Here is a 25,255-nt window from a genome sequence, read left to right as displayed (position 1 = left end):
TTCCAGAAAACTCAGTTTTCATTGTTAAGGCCTTCCAATTGATTGGATGAAGGCTACCCACATTATCAAGGGTAAAGTCAGCTGATTATAGATGTTAACCAGGTCTATAAATAGCAACACCTAGATTAGTGTTTGATAAAATAACTGGGTACTACAACTTGGCCAAGTTGACACATAAAAATAATCCTAATATTATACTAAAATATAAGATCTAAAATCTTTGAAGCAATTTTATCTATATGAATAGAGACTACAAATTTTAACCATGATATTCAGTTGTTATTCAGTCTTTTCCAAGTACTGAAACTTTGTCTCTGACCTCTGTTCTAATAATCAAAACAAAACAAAAATTCAAGATGCTAAGTTCAGCATTGCATTTGAGTAAGATAATAACACTGCAGAGAACAAGAAAAATAAATATAGTAATATATTCAAATATATAAGCAAAAAGTAAACTACCTTGGATTTAGTTTTATTTTTTGGTAGTATAGTAATTTGGAGAACTTTCAAAAATATATTATTACACCTTGTGGTTTATAGGATGTAGAGAAGTAGAGTAATATACTAAGTAAACTACTTCATTTCTCTCTTCTCTAGCAAGAGGATTCTTTCTAGATTAGTTGCTTATCAATGTAAAATCATTCCAGATTTCCCAATATATTAAATATTATCAAAATGGAGAGGGAATTCCCCAAAAGCTATATATTTTTATTATATTGTATGATGATGTTTACATTTTTAATTTGGTGAATTTTATAAAAATTAAAGACCACTTTAAATCAAAACGGAACAAGGTTTAACTGAAGTAAAATCTAATAAAAATGCCACTTTGACTTTGGGGAGGTTAAAAGCAAAAGAGTTTAGAGTGATTGAAGGGGAATAAGAGGACAATGAAATTTAGAAGGCCTGAGGGACCTGCAGTAAAGCTTAGAGGTAAGGTAGTAAGATGATGAATTAGTTAGCCTACAACCAGCTATAAGTGAGCAACTTGCCATCTGTTTCCCCTTGTTACATTAACATTATTTTGCCATACATCTTAAAAAGTTTGAAGCCTAAACTCAGAGCTTTTGAGTGTGTACTTTTAAAATTCCCTAATTGGCTTATTATATTATCATTTATATGATCGAACTTGAGATTCTTGTTTTATTGGTACAATGTGTTCTTCTTTAATTAATACCTTAATCTGAGAAAGCATATACACATATATACTCTCAATAACAGGATAAATCAATCCTTATTTTCCATCAGGTGAAAAATATATCCCCGAGAAATTTGTAGATGTTTAGAAAGATTAAACTGTGACTTAAAATTGAATTAATTTTTTCTAGCTGAATGTGGAGGTCGTTTTAAAGGAGAATCATCAGGAAGAATTTTATCTCCTGGTTATCCCTTTCCATATGACAATAATCTGCGTTGCATGTGGATGATTGAGGTAGATCCAGGAAACATTGTCAGGTAAATGGATTTTATCTTTTCAAAATGACTGAGGAATCTGAATTTCTTGATCAGACCCTATATACAATTAATATTAAGATTTTTCTTTTTTTTTTTTTTTTACCATTGGCAAAGAAAAACATGGTTTTTTATCTATTATAAAATAGGAGGGGAAAGTATTGATAAGCATGACATACTAATTCATAGGCCACAGCGTTGGTTCATATAACCCCTTAGAAACTTTTCACTTATAAGAGGGCACAAAAGATGAGAATTTTCCCTGCTGCTTGAGAGTTCTACTCTTTCAATTCTTCATGACTTAAGACACTGTAAATTCAACAGAATTCTGAGATTTTTAAAAATTAAAGAAGAATTTTTGATATTAAATTGTAATCCAGATTTAAAACTATGACAATTCACATATCAAACATGGATGTGAGATATATATATATATATATATATATATATATATATACACATATATATATATAGAGAGAGAGAGGCAAAGAGAGTTGAGTGTGTTTATATAATTGGATTTCTAGCTTTTGGATTAGGCACAAGAAAATTTGATATTAATTTTGTCTAGACTAAAGCAAAATAAATTTAACATGAAGCATTTTTTTCTTTTATGTGCATTTTTGTGGTGGGGGACCATTTTCACATTCAGGAGGTTTCCTTTTACTTCTTTTTTGAATGTGAACTGTTTTTGCATTTGTGGAGTAAATCTTTGATTCTGATAAACAAACACACTAAAAAATTGATACAGTGGCTATAACACATACTATGGCATTAGATAACTTGAGTTCAATTCATGACTCTGCCACCCTTAGGGCAATCTTATTTAATCTGAATCCTACTTGCCACATTTGTAAAATTGAGATCAAACTTGTTCCTGCTTCACTGGATCATTATAACAATTAAAGGAAAAAAATAGATGTAATGCATTTTGCACAGTATGTGGCACATATGAGCTCCTCTTAAATGTCACTTGTCATTGCCACATTTAAGTCATGAACACTGAAAAGAATGTATAGGTAGGTCTTCCTTGGGTTACATGCTGATAAACTGAACATAAGTCAAAAATGTCATAAACTTTTACATATAATATAACTAATCTACCAAAAATCATCACTCACCCTCACTTACTCTAAACATGCTCAGAGCATTTATGTTAGTCTACAGTTGGGCAAATCATCTAACCTGAAGTCTATTTTATAATAAAGTATTGAGTATATCATGTAATTTTATTGAATACTATACTGAAAATGAAAAACAGAACTGTTTTATGAGTGCATTATGATTGTAAATGTGTTGGGAGCTTGTTTTTGTGATCTTGTGACTGACTGGGAACTTAGTTTCCTGGCATTTCCCACTGTCATGAGAGAGTATCACAACTGAGAAAAGATAAAAATTCAGAGTACAGTTTCTACTAAATGTGTATCTCTTCTGTACCATCTTAAAGTCAAAAATTCCTAAATTGAATCATCATAAATCAGGGATGGCCTGTACACCTAAAGTTTTAATAATTTGCAGAATTGATATAATAGTATATTTAATCATATTCTAAAAAAACTATACTGTTCAAGAAAAATGCATTGTTTGTATATACATTTTGCATTATTCATTTTATTTGATAGAATAAAAGAAATATCTAATGTAAGCAAAGATCTTTTATATTCTTTATTTAAAACTGGATCCATGTTTAAAATAATCAGAGATATATGGTTCTCCCACAGCCTACAGTTTCTTGCTTTTGATACGGAAGCATCACATGATATACTCCGAGTTTGGGATGGTCCACCTGAAAATGAGATGCTTTTAAAGGAAATTAGTGGGTCTCTTATTCCCGAAGGAATCCATAGCACTCTCAACGTAGTGACCATTCAGTTCGACACAGATTTCTATATCAGCAAATCTGGATTTGCAATTCAGTTTTCAAGTGAGTTGGTTTTTTTTGTTCTTAAAGAAAAAATATAGAAATGTGACTTAAATCCTTCTGTTACTTTACTACTCAAAAACTTTCATTTTTAAATTATAATTATCTTAATTTTTTTAATTTTATTTTTTAATTGGAGGAAAGTTGCTTTACAATGTTGTGTTGTTAATTATCTTAAATATTCTTATTTCTCTTCTTATTCATCTGGAGTTAAGATAAACCATGGACTGCAGCCCACCAGGCTTCTCCGTCTGGTTCAAATATGAGAAAGGAGTATTAAGGTTGTATATTGTCACCCTGCATATTTAACTTATATATAGAGTGAAAGTGAAAGTGAAAGTGAAGTCGCTCAGTTGTGTTCGACTCTTTGTGACCCGTGGACTGTAACCCACCAGGCTCCTCCGTCCATGGGATTCTCCAGGCAAGAATACTGGAGTGGGTTGCCATTTCCTTCTCCAGGGGATCTTCCCAACCCAGTGATTGAACCCCAGTCTCAAACATTGCAGGCAGACGCTTTAACCTCTACACCACCAGGGTAGAGTACTCCTTAAAGTAAAGGTGTTATTAAAGTTAATTCATCAAGAGAAACCATTACATTATGCAAACTGATAATTTGAATTTACTATAAAAGTATATTTTAAAATGTAAAATTTTGAGATAAGAAAGGAAATGAGTATTTGCCATTACAAAAAGCAACCCTACATTTTTACTAATTTTATTTTCTTTTGTTAAAGATTTTATATTCACAGAAAACTTTGACAAAATATTTTAAATCTACTTTTACATTAAACATATCCTACCACAATAAAATTTCATTCACTCTAATTACCAGTGTTGATGGCTGTTTGTTTTTTTTTTTTTTTTTTGATAAGTGGTTAACTATATGCTGTTTCTTAAAAGGGATTTTGGTTTAGTGGCTGAAAAAAATAAATGGGAGCTCAAAATAATTTAGCTGCTATATTTTTACTCTTATTATCAATACACATTATCTCTTTGAGAAAAATATCTAAGAGATCTTCTAATTTCATAGCCTTAAAAATCCTAGCACTTGAAACTTATTGAGATTTCCAACATCATCTATGGAAAGAGTGCAGACCAGTATTCTTCATGTGTGCCTTAATTCAAGTCTTGGCTTCTTATTAATTGCTGATTTTGGGCACTTCACCTCATCACCTGAGTCTGAGCTCTGTAATTCACATAGGGATAATGATGCTCATTTCATAAATAGATTATTAAAATTTAATATGATTATGTGTGCACAGTACTTACTACTGAATAAGTAGTTGGTGCCCAGTAAACTATTATCACTATATGAATAAATGTAAAATTGGAATCCTTTGGATAAAGCATAAAGAACTTATTTAATGATTGGCCTGAAAATGTATCACTTTAGATTAACAACTAACAATACAAATGTATAATTAACTTGATATATTTTTTGTTCGTGAAAGACCATTGTTTGGCATACTCAACTAACAGAAGTAAATGAATTGTTTTGTGTTAGAAATAAGGCTCATGTGAGAGATGTATACATCAGTATAGATGAGTCGATGTCTTTAGATTTGTACCCTTAGTATATCTTTTGAGACAGAAAAAAAAAAAGGAATGAAAAATAAGAGAATAATTATATAATTAATGAACATAAAGGACTTCTAACTCTGCAACACACATTAAGAATTCTTCATATTTATATCTTGACTTTCTAACTTTTTTGAAGTTAGGGACAATATGTCAGCAAACTGTGATATCTGTTCGATTTCAGTTATTTATGATGAAAGTCTGGCAACTAACAACTCTCCTTTCATTTACCTTAAATTAGTAAAGTTTTACACATAAATGGTTATTGTGATTAAATATCTAAATGCAATCATATGAAAAGGTGCTTCAGGCTATTGTTTGTGAATGCCAAATGCATCTGCTTAATAGAAACAAGCTGTTTTAAATGCATTTCTGGAAATTTTAATGTGCATCTGTCAGTGAAATTAGTAATATATTTTTTATATATATTGTATCTGTAGGTCATATTAAAGTTATAGAAACAATATGCATCCTACCAGAGTTTTAATATATCTGCCTTCATAATATTCTTTTAAGATGCATAAAAATATATATCATTGATCAGAGACTAAAAATTGATTCACTAAAATAAAATTACCTTGATAATTAATATATTGTGAATAGCATCAATTCAGATTTCCAATGTGAAAAGTTTTTTTTTTTTTTTTTTTTTTTTATGAATGATTTCTTGCTTGGTGCCAAGAATCACATTGTGCTGTGCATAGTTACTCAGTTGTGTCTGACTCTTTGTGACCCCTTGGACTGTAGCCCACCAGGCTCCTCTGTCCATGGGGATTCTCCAGGCAAGAATACTGGAGTAGGTTGCCATGCCATCCTCCTGGAGATCTTCCCAACCCAAGGATTGAACCCAGGTCTCCTGCATTTCAGGGGGATTCTTTAGTGTCGGAGCCACCAGGAAGCCCGTTAAGGATAATGTTAAGTACTTTTTGTATGGTGATCTCATTTAATGCTCACAGAGCCCATATGAGATATACTATGCTGATGCTCAGTGCTGAGTATTGTCCAACTCTTTGTGACCCCATGGACTGTAGCCCACCAGGCTCCTCTATCTCTGGGATTCTCCAGGCAAGAATACTGGAGTGGATTGCCATTTCCTTCTCCAGGGACATACACTATGTCATTCCCATTTACCAAAAAAAAAAAAAAAAAAAAAATACACTGAGGTTCAGAGAGTGAGTTAATTTATTCAAGGTCATGCCCTAGCAGATGTTTGCAACTGTGGCTCAAATCCAATTCTGTCTGAAAGGAGATTAACACTGTGCCTGCTGCTTAGGAAATACCTAGCAGGCACTACTGCTCATTAATATACCAGATGAAAGACAAAGATCTTAGTCATATTTATTAGTTACAGTGAAGTTCTACAATTGCATCAGTTTATATTCTGATTATGCTCCCCAGAACCACATCTAAGGTCACACTTCCAAAAAGCAGATGATTTATACAAGTGAAGAACTGAGAAAGAAGAAAGAAAAGTGGTAGTATGTGAATTCCCAAAGAGTTCCAAAGAATAGCAAGGAGAGATAAGAAAGCCTTCCTCAGCAATCAATGCAAATAGAGGAAAACAACAGAATGGGAAAGACTAGAGATCTCTTTAAGAAAATTAGAGATCCCAAGGGAACATTTCATGCAAAGATGGGCTCGATAAAGGACAGAAATGGTATGGACCTAACAGAAGCAGAAGATATTAAGAAGAGGTGTCAAGAATACACAGAAGAACTGTACAAAAAAGATCTTCACGACCCAGATAATCATGATGGTGTGATCACTCACCTAGAGCCAGACATCTTGGAATATGAATTCAAGTGGGCCTTAGAAAGCATCACTATGAACAAAACTAGTGGAGGTGATGAATTTCCAGTTGAGCTATTTCAAAACCTGAAAGATGATGCTTTGAAAGTACTGCACTCAATATACCAGCAAATTTGGAAAACTCAGCAGTGGCCACAGGACTGGAAAAGGTCAGTTTTCATTCCAATTCCAAAGAAAGGCAATGCCAAAGAATGCTCAAACTACTGCACAATTGCACTCATCTCACATGCTAGTAAACTAATGCTCAAAATTCTCCAAGCCAGGCTTCAGCAATATGTGAACCGTGAACTTCCAGATGTTCAAGCTGGTTTTCCAAAAGGCAGAGGAACCGGAGATCAAATTGCCAACATCCTCTGGATCATGGAAAAAGCAAGAGAGTTCCAGAAAAGCATCTATTTCTGCTTTATTGACTATGCCAAAGCCTTTGACTGTGCGGTTCATAATAAACTGTGGAAAATTCTGAAAGAGATGGGAATACCAGGCCACCTGACCTGCCTCTTGAGAAACCTTATACGCAGGTCAGGAAGCAACAGTTAGAACTGGACATGGAACAATAGACTGGTTCCAAGTAGGAAAAGGAGTATATCAAGGCTGTATATTGTCACCCTGCTTATTTAACTTCTATGCAGAGTACATCATGAGAAACACTGGGCTGGAAGAAGCACAAGCTGGAATCAAGATTGCCGGGAGAAATGTCAATACCCTCAGATATGCAGATGACACCACCCTTATGGCAGAAAGTGAAGAGGAAAGATCTTCTTGATGAAAGTGAAAGAGGAGAGTGAAAATGTTGGCCTAAAATCCAACATTGAGAAAATGAAGGTCATGGCATCTGGTCCCATCACTTCATGGCAAATAGATGGGGAAACAGTGGAAACAGTGTCAGACTATTTTTTTGGGCTCCAAAATCACTGCAGATGGTGACTGCAGCCATGAAATTAAAAGACGCTTACTCCTTGGAAAGAACGTTATGACCAACCTAGATAGCATATTCAAAAACAGAGACATTACTTTGCCAACAAAGATCTGTCTAGTGAAGGCTATGGTTTCTCCAGTGGTTATGTATGGATGTGAGATTTGGGCTGTGAAGAAAGCTGAGCACCAAAGAATTGATGCTTTTGAACTGTGGTGTTGGAGAAGACTCTTGAGAGTCCCTTGGACTGCAAGGAGATCCAACCAGTGCATTCTAAGGGAGATCTGTCCTGGGTATTCTTTGGAAGGACTGATGCTAAAGCTGAAACTCCAATACTTTGGCCACCTCATGTGAAGAGTTGACTCATTGGAAAAGACTCTGATGCTGGGAGGGATTGGGGCAGGAGGAGAAGGGAACGACAGAGAATGAGATGGCTGGATGGCATCACCGACTCAATGGACGTGGGTTTGGGTGGAGTCGGGGAGATGATGATGGACAGGGAGGCCTGGCGTGCTGTGATTCATGGAGTCTCCAAGAGTCGGACAGGACTGAGCGACTGAACTGAATTGAACTGAACTGATATACATTCCCATTTAAAAGGGACATTTGCCCCCTCTGGCTATTCTCATTTCCCCCTATAGGAAGAAAGACTCATTTTAAAGTGGAGATTGAAATATGTTTTATGTAAAGTCCTCTAACTGTCAAAGAAAGCAACTAATCTTGAAGAGATCATTAAGGTACTATAGTCCAGTAAATCACTTATGTAGGTCAAATTTGGCTTGTAGGTCAGAATTTGCCACTTCAGTGCTTTACCAGAATTTCTCCTTTTCCTCAAATAAAACTGTCTCATGTTACCCATTTATTTGTTTGTTCATTCTAGGAGAGTCTATTAAAGGACCAGATATTAAGCATATTTATCTCCAACTGTTTCTCAAGTGCATCTTTCCTTTAAACCAGTAAATCATCTTAGTTACATACACAACACACACAACACACACACACACACACACACCCTGTACTGTTTTCTGTCCTTAAAGTTTCTTTTACTTTAAATGTTTTCCTGCTCTTTTTTCATAAATCTTGCACTTTCTTTCAGACTTGGCACCAAGAACTCTATTATAAAATATTTTCTGACCTCTGCATAAAACATTTAAAAATGTTTATAAAACCATCTATTTTTTTAAAGCTTTATCTGACCTCCCTTTATAAAATGCATTCCAGCCCATCCTCTAGGCACTTGCTATAGTTTTTTCGCAAGTAAAGATGAGAGAACATGGGTTATCTGTTCACTGTTCCAAAGATGTTTTAATTATGTGAACTTTGCCTCTCTAAATGTCTGTAAAGAACAAATATTTTATTCAGGGTGATCATGTAATTTATTGTTCATATCTAAGATGATTTTTGAGAATAACAGGGGACACTGTTAAAAATTAAGCTGAACAATAGCTGTAAACTAGAACAATACTATCCAAGTCAGTTTGTATCATTATTTTAATCGAATCAGGTATGCATTCTATTCTCTTTCCACTCTCCATCACTACCACAATGCCTGTTCCTCTTTTGAGTGAATAGCTGTCAAATAATAAATTAAGAAGGAATGAGACAGCCAATAGTAGCAAAATTACCTTAAGCAACAAAATACAACCAACAAAATGTATTTCAGTAAACTTGGTACAAAGTGAGTGTAACTGAAATCTAGGTCCCATACCAACTTCATAATCATTGTCAAGCCACTATCAGCAGCCTCATGCCTTCTATTTCACAATCTATGCATTCTTTGTAGTCTGTCACTTTGCCACTTGGTATTACAATCTACAAGGTACTTTTGCTTAATCAGAGTTACTTAAGTCTGACATCGCCACCTCGTGCTGTCCTATGTTCTGTCCTTGGTTCTCAGCAGTCAGCTTCTGTATCCCCTACTTAAATTTAATCTGCTTGGCTCATCCCACTTTAGTTCCTCAGGGAGGATATCTTTAGGTATCATGCTGTCATTTGCCCACAGAATAGTTGATTTTGACAGAATATTTTTTATGTCCTTAACTTTTAACCTCTCTGTTAAGAATTTGCCCCTGCTGGATAATACAAGATGCCAGGCCCAAAGCTTATACTGTTGAAAATTCTTAAGGAGATGGATTCCTTAATTATGAGAGGTTGATGTCTCTGGCCTTAAAGAACTGTATGGTGCCCTTGCATTCATTCCCATCCTCATTATTACCACTTGCATTGCTGTAGCCACTCACTCCATTATCTGTAGCTAGACTTTTGTCTACATTTCCATCTGACTAATGTTTTGAAAACATAAATCAGACACTCCTTCCTGTTTAAAATTTTTTAATGGCTACACAGTCATAAATTTAAAATTGTAGAGTTACGTTTAAAGCAATTTGCACCCAAATTACCTGCCAGCTTCATCCCTCGCTATTCAGTTACATACATCTAGTCATCTAACTACTGTCCTGAGAAGACACTGGCCATTCACATTTCCAGTTCTTTTGCAAACTTTTTTCCATGTTCCTAGTATGTTTATGTCCACATTAAAAAAAATCCATAATTCTTAGTCATTTTCCAAAGCCCAGGTCAAATGATACTTTCATTACTGATGAACTTCTAGACAGAATCAGTCATTTTCATATCTGCAACTCCCTGATACTATGTGTGTGTTATATAGAATGGCTATATAACCTAGTTTGCCCAAGACAGTTCTGATTTATGCCTCATTTCCGGGCATCCTGACTAGTTTGCCATTTGGGCTGTATTTTCCATTTTTAACAAAGTATCATTTTTAATATTTATGTTAAAATAGCTGAGGTATATTTATTAGCTGTATCTTTGTATTTGATCTCATTGGAGAAGGCAATGGCACCCCACTCCAGTACTCTTGCCTGGAAAGTCCCATGGATAGAGGAGCCTGGTGGGCTGCAGTCCATGGGGTCGCTAACAGTCGGACATGACTGAGCAACCTCACTTTCACTTTTCACTCTCCATGCATTGGAGAAGGAAATGGCAACCCACTCCAGTGTTCTTGCCTGGAGAATCCCAGGGCCAGGGGAGCCTGGTGGGCTACCATCTATGGGGTCACACAGAGTCGGACATGACTGAAATGACTTAGCAGCAGCAGCAACAGCAGCAGCAGCAGTAGTGTGTGAGGTACGTTCTCAATGCTCAGAGTAATTATAATACATGATTAATTTTGCAAGATAAATATACTGCAAACCCATCTCTATTTTCCAGTCTTTTGTGGATTTCAGATAACTTAAACTTTCTTTTCATGAGTAACATATCAGTCACTTGAGGACAAAATGAAAATATTCTCAGATATTAATATCTAACCCATTCTGACCTTGGAATATAGTGGGAGAAGTATTTGATGCTCTTGCCTTGCCAGCTCTTTTGTATAACAGCAAGTTATATCATAATCTACGGTTTGAAAGATACATAAAGCTGTCAGGCCATGAGCTAGCCAGATAAGTGAGAAATATGTATTCTTGAAATACACACAGAAGTAGAAGTTGAACAGATGGGCTATAAAGCTATAGTCTGAATGTCTTTGCCATGAAAGTGTTTGTTATTTATTTTATGGGGTAAATTAACAATAATTTATTTTATCATAGAAATATTTTATTATTTTACAATAGATGTTTATGGTAGTTGTGGCCTTATTTAAACTCCACATTTAAGGAGAAAGTATAAACTGAATATTCATTTCTTAAGAAAGCTAATTACACCATGACCCATGACGTACAAAAGAAAGTTCACCTGAAGGTTGCCGTGAGGAAGAGCCCAAGCCAAGATTAAGAAGGAGGTCAGAGAAACTTATTATTGTGAAAGTTGAAATTGAGCTCAAATGGATAGCAGGAAGGGATCTAGAAGAATATTGTTTTTTATAATTTGTGAATCAAAGCATCTTAGTACATCCAGAAATACATTTTAAAGAAGCAAGGAATCCCACATGATCCCACTTCAATAAAACATATTTAGGTAAGTGGTAAAAATAATTTTAGTGGGTAAATTATGTATGGATTGGTTATTTTTATGTACAATCAAGTAATTAGTAGAATACAGAACTAAATGAAACTTTCTTGGCTTCTGTGTTATATTAACATTTAGTAAGCTATGGTGGGGCTCATTTTATACTCTAAAATATGAAACATAATTAAATGGTGATTGGTTGTCATAATACACTGACAAAATCTGTAATTTTAAATTACCTGATGTATTAAATAATGTAGTTGATTTTTTAAAAGTATCTAGCTACTATAGGCATGTTCTTTTTGTTTGAATGTTTCCTTAAAAAAAATGATTGTTTGAATTGTTTCCTAAATAAAATTTCTCCCTGGTTTTAGATTTATCCTGGGGACTCTGATATCATTGGTATTAATAGACCAATTTTTCCTAATAATTGTTAACCTCAGGTGAAACATGGGATATTTTGATTGAGAATTTAATATATATGATATTAAAACATGAGATTTAGACCTAATAGTATATTAATATTTTAAGATGCTGATCCTTGATATTTTTCTTTTAGGAACAAATTGTCTACAAATTTTAATATGATAAGCTGTTGAAATACCTATTTGGATTAACTCTATGGTTCTTAGACTTTTATTATCTACATACTAAGGATTTTGTACAACTTGCTTGAAATGTCTGCTAATCATCATGCTTTTTACATTTTAATGTGCTAATCATCAAAAATCCCAATAACTTCTCAATTAAAACTAAAAGAAAATTAATGCTGAAAATGCACCTGGCACACAATATATGTTAACATATATGGGGATCAGAGTGATATCATTAACCATGTGAAAACTATAAGACATAAATCTGTTTTAAAAAAATGATTTTTCATCTAGAACAAATGAAAACTCTACTGAACTAATTTCGTCACTTAGTTCTAAATTCTCTTCTACATGTGTGGAAAGTGTTAACATGCCAGCTTCCTTAGCAGAAGAACGTCCCAAATAACAATTTTAAATTTACTTAGACTTTTTTTTTTTTTTTTTTAATGGTTCAGCATACGTGTTTCTGGGCTTCCCTTGTAGCTCAGCTGGTAAAGTATCCACCTGCAATGCAGGAGATCCTAATTTGATTCCTGGGTCGAGAAGATCCCCTGGAGAAGGGATAGGCTACCCACTCCAGTATTCTTGGGCTTCCCTGGTGGCTCAGATATTAAAGAATTGCCTGTAGTTCAGGAAATCTGGGTTCAGTCCTGAGATTGGAAAGATAACATGGAGGAGGACATGGCAACTCACTTCTGTGTTCTTGCCTGGAGAATCCCCATGGACAGAGGAGCCTGGTGGGCTACAGTCCATGGGTCACAGAGGAACACGTGCATTTGAAAAGATAAGAATGTACACTTGCCATTATTTGGAATTAAATACCAATGAGATACACTTGGTTGATAACACTATGCCTGAAGTGTTCTATATTATTATTGATATTTGTCTACTTCTTTTTTAATCTACTAATTAAAACCATATTGATAATCAGTTTTTATTGGACCCACCTGTGCATTCCACCATCATTTTCCCCCTCTATTTAATTATTAGTTAAATATTTTGGAGGTGGGGGTGTACTTGCTCTAATATTAATAACGTACATTTTTTAATCAAATCTACTATCAAATTCTATTACACAACCTCACATATAATGTAAGAACCTTACAATAATGTACTTCCAGTTCTCTCTTCTTTCCTTTGGGCAATTGTTTTCACTAATCTTACTTCTATTTATGTTAACAGCATATAACTTTTTTTAAAACTTTTAAGCAAACAATTATCTTTTAAATATTTTTAAAAATGATACAAAAAACATATATTAAAATTATAGTATTAAGGATAAACTGTTTTGTGATAATAGTACAAATATAAATTTTGGTGACATACAACTTCATGACAAAAACAAAGCTCTTATTAAATTAGAAAAAGATAATACAATTTGAATTGGTTGTGGAATACATATGATTCATAACTTCAACCAAATAATTCTATCAAAATAAAACTATCATTAAAATTTACAAATATTTTTATGTACAGCAAAATAATTGAATAACCTTTTCTTTATGTATGACAAAGAAATGCTGATTTGAAAATAAATATATAAACTTTAGTATATCAGTACTAGTTTCTGCTTTTGCTGCTCATTGTCATTCAGACTTAGGAAAGTTTGTATCTGAAGCACTGTTTTTCATACACAACCAAAAGTGAAATATTTCAAACAATCATAATTTAAGACAATTTCATAAGTTTTATATTGTGAAAAATTTTTATCAAATAAAGGTGTCCAAAAAGAAGTAAAGATTCAATATCTGTGAAAATACTTAAGCTGAAATATTTACACATTGTTTTATGACAGAAGATCAAATTGAAACTTTCCTCTATTTCAAAGTTTCCTCTAGTTCAAAGAACTAGCTCTATGCTTACTGGATACCTCAATACCAATAAAGAGAAAACTTTCTCAATTAAAAATATTATAGCTTGTGGAGACATTTGTTGACATACCAACAATTTAAAATATATTGGAAATAGCTTTAACAATACCAATAAAAATAAGAATATATTGAAAACCACACACTTAAGAAAAGAGTAAAATGGCATTGGTGGTGGTGGTGGTTTATTACTAAGTCATGCCCAACTCTTTGTGACCCCATGGACTACAGCCCACCAGGCTCCTCTGTCCATGGAATTTTCCAAGCAAGAATACTGGAGTGGGTTGAGTAAAATGACATTGCTGCCAAGTCTGCCAAGTCGCTTCAGTTGTGTCCGACTCTGTGCGACGCCATGGACTGCAGCCTACCAGGTTTCTCCGTCCATGGGATTCTCCAGGCAAGAACACTGAAGTGGGTTGCCATTTCCTTCTCCAATGCGTGAAAGTGAAAAGTGAAAGGGAAGTCACTCAGTCATGTCTGACTCTTAGCGACCCCATGGACTGCAGCGCACCAGGCTCCTCCATCCATGGGATTTTCCGGGCAACAGTACTGGAGTGGGGTGCCATTGCCTTCTCCCTAATGACATTAAATATGTCTAAAAAATCAAATTAAAGAATGTACACATGTACCACAAGTGATTATTTTGCTTCTCTTATTTTTAATGTTTAATTAATTCATATAAAGAGGATGTTTTTGTGTAAATAGATATATGGCATTTTAACTTTTTATAAATTATTTTAAGTAATTTTTGTATAGATAACTAGTTTGAAAAGTTCATCTATGTAAAATTATAAATCAATACATATTTTAATTATATAATATAAATCACTTTTAGCTTTTTATTTCATGCCCACAATTTTTCACTTTGTATGACAAATGTTACCTGATTTTAATAAGCATTTTATTATATTAAAGACATATACACATCTGCTATCCCTCTTAGATTATGTTCCTTTGATGGACAAGATGTTATCCTATTAATATTTATATAACCAGAACTTGGCATTACACCTGGTAGTTAGTAAATGTTAAATGAATCTGACTGTATTGAAATTTTTTATAATATAACATTAGAAACACACTGGTATTATGTGCTATCAGTCAGAACTATGTAAAATATTTGTATGTTACTTTATCTTTTTTTTGCTAATTAATTCTGTTAATCTCCAAATATTGGAATTCAACTCAAATTAGACTTTTATATAATCCTTTATAAAGAAACCACCTGCAATGCAGGAGACCTCGGTTTGATTTTTGGGTCGGGAAGATCCCCTGTAGCAGACCATGGCAACCTACTCCAGTATTCTTACCTGAAGAATCTCCATGGACAGAGGAGCCTGGAAGGCTACAGTCCATGGGGTCTCAAGGAATTGGACACAACTGAGCTACTAAGCACAGCACATAATCTTTTATAATCTTGGATATAAAGTCAATTTCCTGTATAGATAGGTACCTTTGACAGTCTTCAACCTAATAGGACTGTTGATTTAAAAATCATTAGACCAGTGATTTTATCCTCATTTTGTAGCACAAGAATCGATGGTGGTATGGAGGTGTTATTGTTCAGTTGCTAAGTCGTGTCTGAGTCTTAGCAACCCCATGGAGTACAGCAAGCCAGGCCTCCCTGTTCCTATCTCCTGAAGTTTGCCCATTTTCATGTCCATTGAGCCGGTGGTGCCATCCAACCATCTGATCCTTTTCTGCCCTCTTCTCCTTTTGCCTTCAATCTTTCCCAGCACCAGGATCTTTTCCAATGGGTCAGTTGTTGGCATCAGGTGGCCAAAGTATTGGAGCTTCAGCTTCAATATCAGTCCTTCCAGTGAATATTCAGGGTCATCTTATTAAAATGCATCTCCAATACCAAGCATACTTGGCTTCTAGTGGGTTTACGACAATTACCTGGTGAACAAATGAGTAAATATGTATTTTTAACATTATGTTTATATAAAGTACTTGGAAGTATACTACAACACTAGCTTTGAGGTTTCTTTTGCATCTCATGTATGGAATATCTCTGTCATCTTGTCATCTACTATAACCTTATTTGCCATATCATTAAGGTGTTTCCTAATCATAATGAAATTCTAAAGATAGGCACATTGCTGAGTAGCTGGCAGAGTGTAGGCCTAATAATGATGTTGAACATTCTTTATAAAATTGATGAATCTCATACACAGCAAGGACTCAATCAAGGGCAGAACTCTCCAGGGTGAAATCCACCTCTAGGTTACCATCTGCATTTCAAATATTTTCTGATTGATTTGATTCTCGATGAGATTTCCTTCCAGGTTAAATATTCCTACTACCCAGGTTGATTTCCTTATTGATAGTGAAGTGGAGAATATAGTGTCATTTCTTAGTCAATACAAAAGTATAAGGCAATAAAACTGAAGAGGACAGTATAAGGCCTTGTGAATACCAAATTTGGACCATGACCTTGCTGAAGTTTCTTGACATATTGCAGCAAAAATACAACTACTTCTTAGAGTACACAGTGAATAGTAAAATCTACTGGTCTTTATCTTAGAATTGACATTTTCATATCATATAATTTTCAATTATGCAATGTAATTGTTAGAATAATACTTTAAGATTTTTTCTAATACTAAATTGGTCAGGTAAATTATCACTATGTCAGTTTTACTGATGAGGCAGACAAAATTCAGGAAACTAAGGCAATCTGATCAATGTCCCTTTCTTACTATAGTGCAGTTCTTCTGCTTTTGATAGTATTATTTATCCAATTGTATCAGATCTGAGGCTTTTCAAAAGTTCTTGAGATAAACAAGTTTATACCAAAAAATCAGCTTTCTGAACAGAAAGGACACACAAGAACTTATAAGTGATTTTAGTGTATTTTTTATTTGTTGTACAAAAAAATGCCATAAGAAAAGTGGAGTATTAATTAGGCCAAGGTAACCAAGATGGTCATTCAAATGTTATCTCTGAATTATCATCCATAATATATTTGAAACATGTGCATGTGTTAGTTAGGACCGTTTTTTAGGTGAAATGCACATTTCTAATTAAATTAGATGAAAACAAATATAACATGAGAAGTCAGAAGTATATTTACAGTACTGATGAGTTATAAAAATGATGATAACTCAGTCATTTTCCGTAGTATTTAGTGCTATCTATATTGTTCTAAAAATGGCCTCAGGTTATCCAGATAGAGTAATACAAATTAAAATGTAATATAAATGTTGTTACTGCACTTGGAGTAAATGTTTCCCAGTGTGAAACAAATCCTAAATTATAAATAAAGCTTAAGCATACATTGAAATGACTAGTTATAGTTTCATTCATTCATTCATTTCACACATATTTACTTGAAGAACTATTTTTAACTCTTATGAAAGATTCTCTTCAACGTCTTATGTATGAGGACTATCTATCCATAGGGTGTAGCAAAGCTTGATTTGATAAGGTTCCATGTTGCTTAACAAGAAATGCATTTAACTCTTTCAGTGGATTTAGCTATGGGTAAAGACTGAAAACATTGTAAAAACAATTCCTAAGTAATACTAATATAAACTTTCCTCACTTGTATAAAAATTGTTTTTTAACATAGCCCCTTCCAAAGCATCTTTAATTACATATAAAGACATATATATATATATATATATATATAATTAGCATTAATGTATATGGCTGATAAAATTGGAGACAGTTGTATAGATATCTCCCTCAGAACAGATGTTTAATATGTGTTCTACTAAAGAAAGGAAGGGAATGAGAAAACAATTGGAAGAGGATGGGAATGTAATGAAGAGTTTTTTTCTTTAAGATGGAAATTATAAGTCATATTTGTATGTTACTGGTTGTGACCCAGTACAGAAGGAAAACCTAGTGAATTAGAAGAGATGAAAAATGTTTGGGAATAAAGTCCTTTCAACACAAGAACTAGGGTTAGCCTTCCATAGAGCAAGGGCATCTTCTTCATTGCTTCAGGAGAGAAAGCAGAGAATGTGGATACAGATTCCAGAGGTGAGGATGTGCCTACTTTACTGCTTCTATTCTCTTAAAGAACCGTAAGGAAAGAAATTTGTAAAAAAAAAAAAAAAAAAGAGAGAGAGAGAGCAGGAAGAAGAGAGAGAGAATGAGAAAAACAATTGGAGGGAAATGTCCTTGTTACTGCAATTACTTAATACCATTTGGCACATACATGGCTAAATTTGGCATTCTGTGTGATGTGCTATCGCTTCAGTTGTGTCTAACTCTTTGCAACCCCATAGGCTGTAGCCTGCTAGACTCCTCGGTCCATAGCATTCTCCAGGCAAGAATCCTAGAGTGGGTTGCTGTGTCCTCCTCCAGGGGATCTTCCAGATCCAGGGACTAAACCCATCTCTTACTCTTACGTCTGCTTCATTGGCAGGCAGGCAGATTCTTTACCACTAGCGCCACCCATGAAGCCCAAATTCAGCATATATCAGGCTAAATTTTATTTTTATTACTTCTAATAATACCTACAAAATAATTTTGAGTCTTTCTTTTTTGTTTCCCTTTATAGTGAAATATCAGGAACAAGAAATGGGTTATAAACTGCTCTTGCCTTTCTATTTCAAGCTAGTTCTAACTTTTTCGGCCCAGTTTTTTCATTAAGAAACAACTGTCAAAGTTCCATTAGTAGGGCATGCCTTTTTATTGTTTTTTTCTGGTAATGTGGTAGATTTGTAATGAGACAATATACTCTAATACTTAGGAGCCCTGCTGTTTCTTGAGTTCAAATTCCACATCTGCTAAGGATAAGCACATAATATGATGGGAAGCTTGTATTACTCATTTAGAATAGGGATGATAATACTTAATAAGAATTTGTCTTTTAGTCTAAGAGTATATAAACTTAGCTTCTAGTAAAGTGTTTTGTATAGTATATGCTCTCAATAGAGACAGTTATCATTATCATCATTATTTTATTGATATCTATTCTAATTGTCATTCATGTTGCATATAGTTGTTCAACATATATCTCTTTCTTAGATAAACAGACTTTTTTTCAGTTTGACACAATGTATACCAGTGGAATCCTGTGAATAAGACTACATTGTTAATATCTGTGCAATTTAAGTAAGAAATTAATATGTTTAAAGTTAAGTGTTATTAAATATGTAGGTTTTTGGATTTCTCCTGTAGGGATGATAGGCAAGTAAGGTAGTTTTTTTTCTGATTTTATAATGACATTTAAGGAGTAATGGCACCCCACTCCAGTACTCTTGCTTGGAAAATCCCATGGATGGAGGAGCCTGGTAGGCTGTAGTCCATGGGGTCGCTAAGAGTCGGACACGACTGAGCGACTTCCCTTTCACTTTTCACTTTCACGCACTGGAGAACGAAATGGCAACCCACTCCAGTGTTCTTGCCTGGAGAATCCCAGAGACAGGGGAGCCTGGTGGGCTTCCGTCTATGGGGTCGCACAGAGTCAGACACGACTGAAGCGACTTAGCAGCAGCAGCAGCACCATATTTTAGAAATTCCCATTGAAGTCATGATTTCACTTGCACTCCATACTATGGTTCACATTCTCAGTACATTTTATTACAAAGTTTCTATCATTTTTACTTAAGAAATGTCCCTCAGTTATGGTCTCATGTGTGTATAGGGCACTTTGTCCACTTTAAACAGCTATGTGATATAGAGCAGGGTTATCTTTTTTAAGCCTAAATTTTCTCATTGGAAAAATATGGGTAATAAAAGAGTCCAGACTTCTTGTGAATGCAATGAGAAACAGCTCATAGTACAAGTGTTTAAAAGATAGTAAGTCTCAAAAAAAAAAAAAAAAAAGATAGTAAGTCTCCAGTAAATATTATATATTGCTTTACTAATCACATTCTCTTCTATTTATATACCTTTTCCCTGTGACTATTACAGTTTCTATTGAATAATCAACTGGTCTAAGAGCTGTGAAACACTTGATAATTCCCATTCTTTACTAACCAAAATATAAATGTCCATTCCTTTTGGGGAGAAAGATAAAGAAAGGAAGTTATTTTTTTACTGTCAATTTCATTAGGCTTTGAAAGTTAAATCCAAGCTTTATTTAGATAGAATTTAAGATAGAATTAGGATAGAATTTAAGCCTATTATATGCACTTTCTAGAATGTTCCTTTCTTTATATCATTGCAGATGAGGCAAGGTTGTTAAGAACTTTTATCTCTTAGATTTGTGCTTACCTTACATATTTTTGTTGAGAAAAATCAAGAATGTCATACTTAAACCTAATAGAAAAAATGCAGATATTCATTTCAGCAATCAAAATTTGAAGTAATTTTAACTGAAGAAATTAATAAAATAAACATAAATTATCTATGTTAATAATTTGGTGGCAAATATACTATTTATAATGTGTAGCTTTTTAGATTTTATATATATAAAATAGTTGATAAGTTAAAATACTTGGTAGCAAAAAACACCCTGTGTTTTATATATATATATATATATATATAAAACAGCAAAAATAAAAGCAAATGAGATTTATCATGAGAATTTATGTTCCATAAAATTAAACAATAAATGTCAAATAAAGATTCTTAACCTATTTTTACACATGTGCCTAATACTTACTATTTTCTAATATAATTGCTTTTAAATCATGCTAATTTTGTGAGATTATTTCAGTCCATGGCATTTTAAATGGTTATTTATTTTCTTTAATGGCTATAGCCTTTGTTTTAAAACATAAAACAAAAATGATTGATGGCAAAATAAATGTTTTTTTGCCTACGCACAAACACAGTGAATAACCAGTATAGAGATTAAACTTTGAATAAGTAAAGAAAATAAGACAATAGCATTCACAGCAAGTAACTGTTTCTGTGTATATTTAGCTAATTGCCTTTAGAATTGAAGTTATTACAAGAAGAAAAATATTTGGTCTTTTACTAAACCCTATCGTTCTCTATTTTGTTTTAAAATCTTATTCCTAATTTATTTATTAATTAAGAGAAAAGACATAGTACAGTTTTACCACCTCTCTTCCTTCAAGTCAACCAACCCCAAAGGCAAATGAATATTTTTACATTTTTAACTGTCATATGCGGAGAAGGCAATGGCAACCCACCCCAGTACTCTTGCCTGGAAAATCCCGTGGACAGAGGAGCCTGGTAGGCTGCAGTCCATGGGGTCGCTAGAGTCGAACACGACTGAGCGACTTCACTTTTACTTTTCACTTTCTTGCATTGGAGAAGGTAATTGCAACCCACTCCAGTGTTCTTGCCTGGAGAATCCCAGGGACGGGGGAATCTGGTGGGCTGGCATCTATGGGGTCGCACAGAGTCGGACACGACTGAAGCGACTTAGCAGCAGCAGCAGCAGCAGCTGTCATATTGAAGCCTTCTGATTTTAGTTACTAGGTTCCAATTTAAATCTTTAAATATAGTAACTCTGATGATAGGGCTCAAACATCTTTTTTCTCTCAAATACTGGTAAGCCACAGTTATACTAACTGCATTCAATATTTGTGTAACCTTGCTGTATGTACATTTTTACTTTTGAGAATGCTCATACTAAGCTTCAAGTTTTTTGCAGATGCAAGAGTCCAGCACATAGGAAGCCTCAACAACAATGACAGAAACAACAACAAAATTAATTGTTTTCATTATCTTTTATATCATTCTGCTTTTCAGTTTGAAAGCTGTAGCGCATTTTACATTTATATCACTCCTTTCCAATAAAAACTTGCTTAGTATAAATCTTATATGTAGAACATCCCAATCCGCTTTTATATTGTAAAGCCAGTTGATAGATCAGTTTTAGTGTTAGTGGAAACCATCCCAGAGCAATTCAAGAAAAACTTAATAACTGAGTTTATCACAAAAATTTACCAAAAAAGTGTCTAACAATGTTAAAAGATTGTAATTGCCAGACCCTGTAATCCCTGATGGATGTTCTGCTAAGGAACACTGATAGGTATTAGAGAACAAATCCACTTGGAAATTGGAACCATGCCCCTGCCCCCCTTCTCTCCATATTCTCCCATATGAGTTTGATTTTTATTCTATTATCAGCTAAAAATAACTCAAAAAAATCATTTGAATATTTTAAAATAGACATGTTTATGCACACTATAGCATTTCTGTTTATGGATATACTCTGTATTTTTAATAATTTCTTAATGAGTTTTATTATATTTAACTGAGAAAGAAATTGTACCTCAAGAACAGTTAACAGGTAGAAAAGGACATTCTCTTGTATCATTTAAAACTTTGACTTCTGAAATCAGACTAACTGGGGTGTAAACCTTGGTTCTGCACTCTGATTTCTGTAATATTGAAAAAGGTACTTAATCTTCCTAAACTTTAGTTTTTTCACCTCTAAAATATTTAAGAACAGTAATGGCACTTGACTGATTGGGTTGTTAGTAGAATGAAATGAATTATACATGTTAAGTCCTTGTCCTTGGCTATTGCTCAGAAATGCTAGTTTATCAGTACAATGAAGCAACTGTAAGATTGCTGATGATGTATATAATGATACATGGTTTTAATTTAAGTGATAGGTAAAATGATATTTGTAGTCTACATTTTGTAACCTTTTTAAAAAGTAACACTTTAAAAATAACTTTCTTTCACTCTTTCCAAGAAGATATATAAAACAATTTGTTCCATTCATTTTGTGTATGTTATATATGTGTGTGCATATACATATTGGACAAGGCAATGGCACCCCACTCCAGTACTCTTGCCTGGAAAATCCCATGGACGGAGGAGCCTGGTAGGCTGCAGTCCATGGGGTCGCTAAGAGTCGGACACGACTGAGCAACTTCACTTTCACTTTTCACTGTCATGCATTGGAGAAGGAAATGGCAACCCACTTCAGTGTTCTTGCCTGGAGAATCCCAGGGACAGGGGAGCCTGGTGGGCTGCTATCTCTGGGGTCGCACAGAGTCGGACATGACTGAAATGACTTAGCAGCAGCATATACATATATGTGTGTGTGATTATGTGTGTGTGAGTGTATATATATATATATATGAAATCATTTTTTGTAATTTCAGCTTTTATGCATACCACAGGGTTAGAGTGTTTGTTATTTTTTAAATTGATATAGTCCTCTTGATTCCCAAATGACTTGGAGAGTCGAAACCTTACAATATTTGTGTGAGATCCTCTGGTTTCTTTGTTGTGTATGTATGTGTGTTAAACAGATGAGCTACAAAAAGAATGCCTGGTGTATTAAAACAGATTGATTGGTATATTGATGAAACTATGTATCTATGCATGTGTGTATCTATCTATAGATACCTACCTACCTGTGTACCTAGTTACTAACCTACTAGGGATGTATGCAACAGAATCTCTTCATAGGTGCCACCACTACACAGTTTGAACAATTCAAAGTCTGTTCAGATTTGTGTCTGCTTATTTCCCCTTTGTATTCCTAGCACCCAACAAAATGCCTGGAATATATTAAGTTAGTGAATAAATGAATAAATACTAGTTATGTGTCTGTAGTCCAGCAATTTGTGTACTTTAATATGCAGTTTAAAAAATAATGTATACAAGTACTGAAACTTACATTTATGAATATAGTTTAATAATAGCTTAAATGGAAAAGTTAATACTTTCTTTGTCTTGATACTTAATTATCATATGCTTTAGAGTAAATATGCTTTGTAGTAATTCAAAATAATTAAGCTGTTCCTATTCCATTAACCTGTATGATGTAGTTAATTATATTATTAAATGTGCCATATATTATATATATTAATAAAAGAACAGTTGTTTTCCTGTAGTACCATACCACTCTCCTCTAATGATTTTTTAAACTAAAATTTAGATAATTTTAGATTTCTATACAGTTGTCAGAAATAATAGAGATCCTGTATATCCTTTACCCAACTTCCTCCAATGGTTTTTTCTTGTATAAACATAGCACAATATCACAACCATAAAATTGACATTGATACAATCCACAAACCTTATTCAGATTTCATTAATTTTACTTATGCTTCTTTGTGGGTATATGTTTATTTTGTTATATACTTCTATCAATAACCTCAGATATGCAGATGACACCACCCTTATGGCAGAAAGTGAAGAGGATCTCAAGAGCCTCTTGATGAAAGTGAAAGTGGAGAGTGAAAAACTTGGCTTAAAGCTCAACATTCAGAGAACGAAGATCATGGCATCCGGTCCCATCACTTCATGGGAAATAGATGGGGAAACAGTGGAAACAGTGTCAGACTTTATTTTTCTGGGCTCCAGAATCACTGCAGAAGGTGACTGCAGCCATGAAATTAAAAGATGCTTACTCCTTGGAAGGAAAGTTATGACCAACCTAGATAGCATATTCAAAAGCAAAGACATTACTTTGCCAACAAAGTTTCGTCTAGTCAAGGCTATGGTTTTTCCTGTGGTCATGTATGGATGTGAGAGTTGGACTGTGAAGAAAGCTGAGCGCCGAAGAATTGATGCTTTTGAACTGTGGTGTTGGAGAAGACTCATGCGAGTCCCTTGGACTGCAAAGAGATCCAACCAGTCCATTCTGAAGGAGATCAGCCCTGGGATTTCTTTGGAAGGAATGATGCTAAAGCTGAAACTCCAGTACTTTGGCCACCTCATGCGAAGAGTTGACTCATTGGAAAAGACTCTGATGCTGGGAGGGATTGGAGGCAAAAGGAGAAGGGGACGACAGAGGATGAGATGGCTGGATGGCATCACTGACTTAATGGACATGAGTCTGAGTGAACTCCGGGAGTTGGTGATGGACAGGGAGGCCTGGCGTGCTGTGATTCATGGGGTCGCAAAGAGTCGGACACGGAGAGACTGATCTAATCTGACCTGATGTAGATTTGATGAACACCACCAGAGGCAAACCACAATGCATTTCCATCACAAAGATACCTCTTTTGAGTTTTTTATAGTCATAGTGATCTCCTTCCATCTCCTCCCCCTACAATGTTTGGTAGCTAGTAATCTGTTTTCCTACTTTGTAATTCTGTCACTTCAAGAATGTTCCCTAAGTAGAGACTATTGTATTATTTTACTCATCATAATTGCTTTAAGATACACCTAAGATAGCCTATGTATCAGCATTCCTTTTTTATTGCTGAGCAATATTCCATGGTATAAACTTAGTTTAATGATTCACCTATTGAAGGACATTAGGTTTGTTCTTAGTCTTTAGTTCTGACAAAGAAAACTCCTATGAACA

The 25,255-nt window shown here is 34.2% G+C and overlaps 1 protein-coding gene across 2 annotated transcripts in view; it reads left to right on the top strand.

Annotated features, from left to right (window-relative positions):
- CSMD3 (CUB and Sushi multiple domains 3) overlaps positions 1-25,255 on the top strand; it is a 1,458,322-nt gene that overhangs the window by 1,079,797 nt on the left and 353,270 nt on the right. For both annotated transcript variants that reach the window (XM_044928635.1, XM_025265188.2), the window contains 2 exons: positions 1,329-1,455; positions 3,171-3,373. In XM_044928635.1, coding sequence (XP_044784570.1) covers positions 1,329-1,455; positions 3,171-3,373 — 330 coding nt within the window. The remainder of the gene's footprint in view (positions 1-1,328; positions 1,456-3,170; positions 3,374-25,255) is intronic.

This window comes from Bubalus bubalis, chromosome 15 (genome assembly GCF_019923935.1).
Source record: "Bubalus bubalis isolate 160015118507 breed Murrah chromosome 15, NDDB_SH_1, whole genome shotgun sequence".
In the NCBI taxonomy this organism is placed as follows: Eukaryota; Metazoa; Chordata; class Mammalia; order Artiodactyla; family Bovidae; genus Bubalus; species Bubalus bubalis.
Note: the sequence above shows the minus strand (reverse complement) of the source record. Positions and strands in the feature narration are given on the sequence as shown.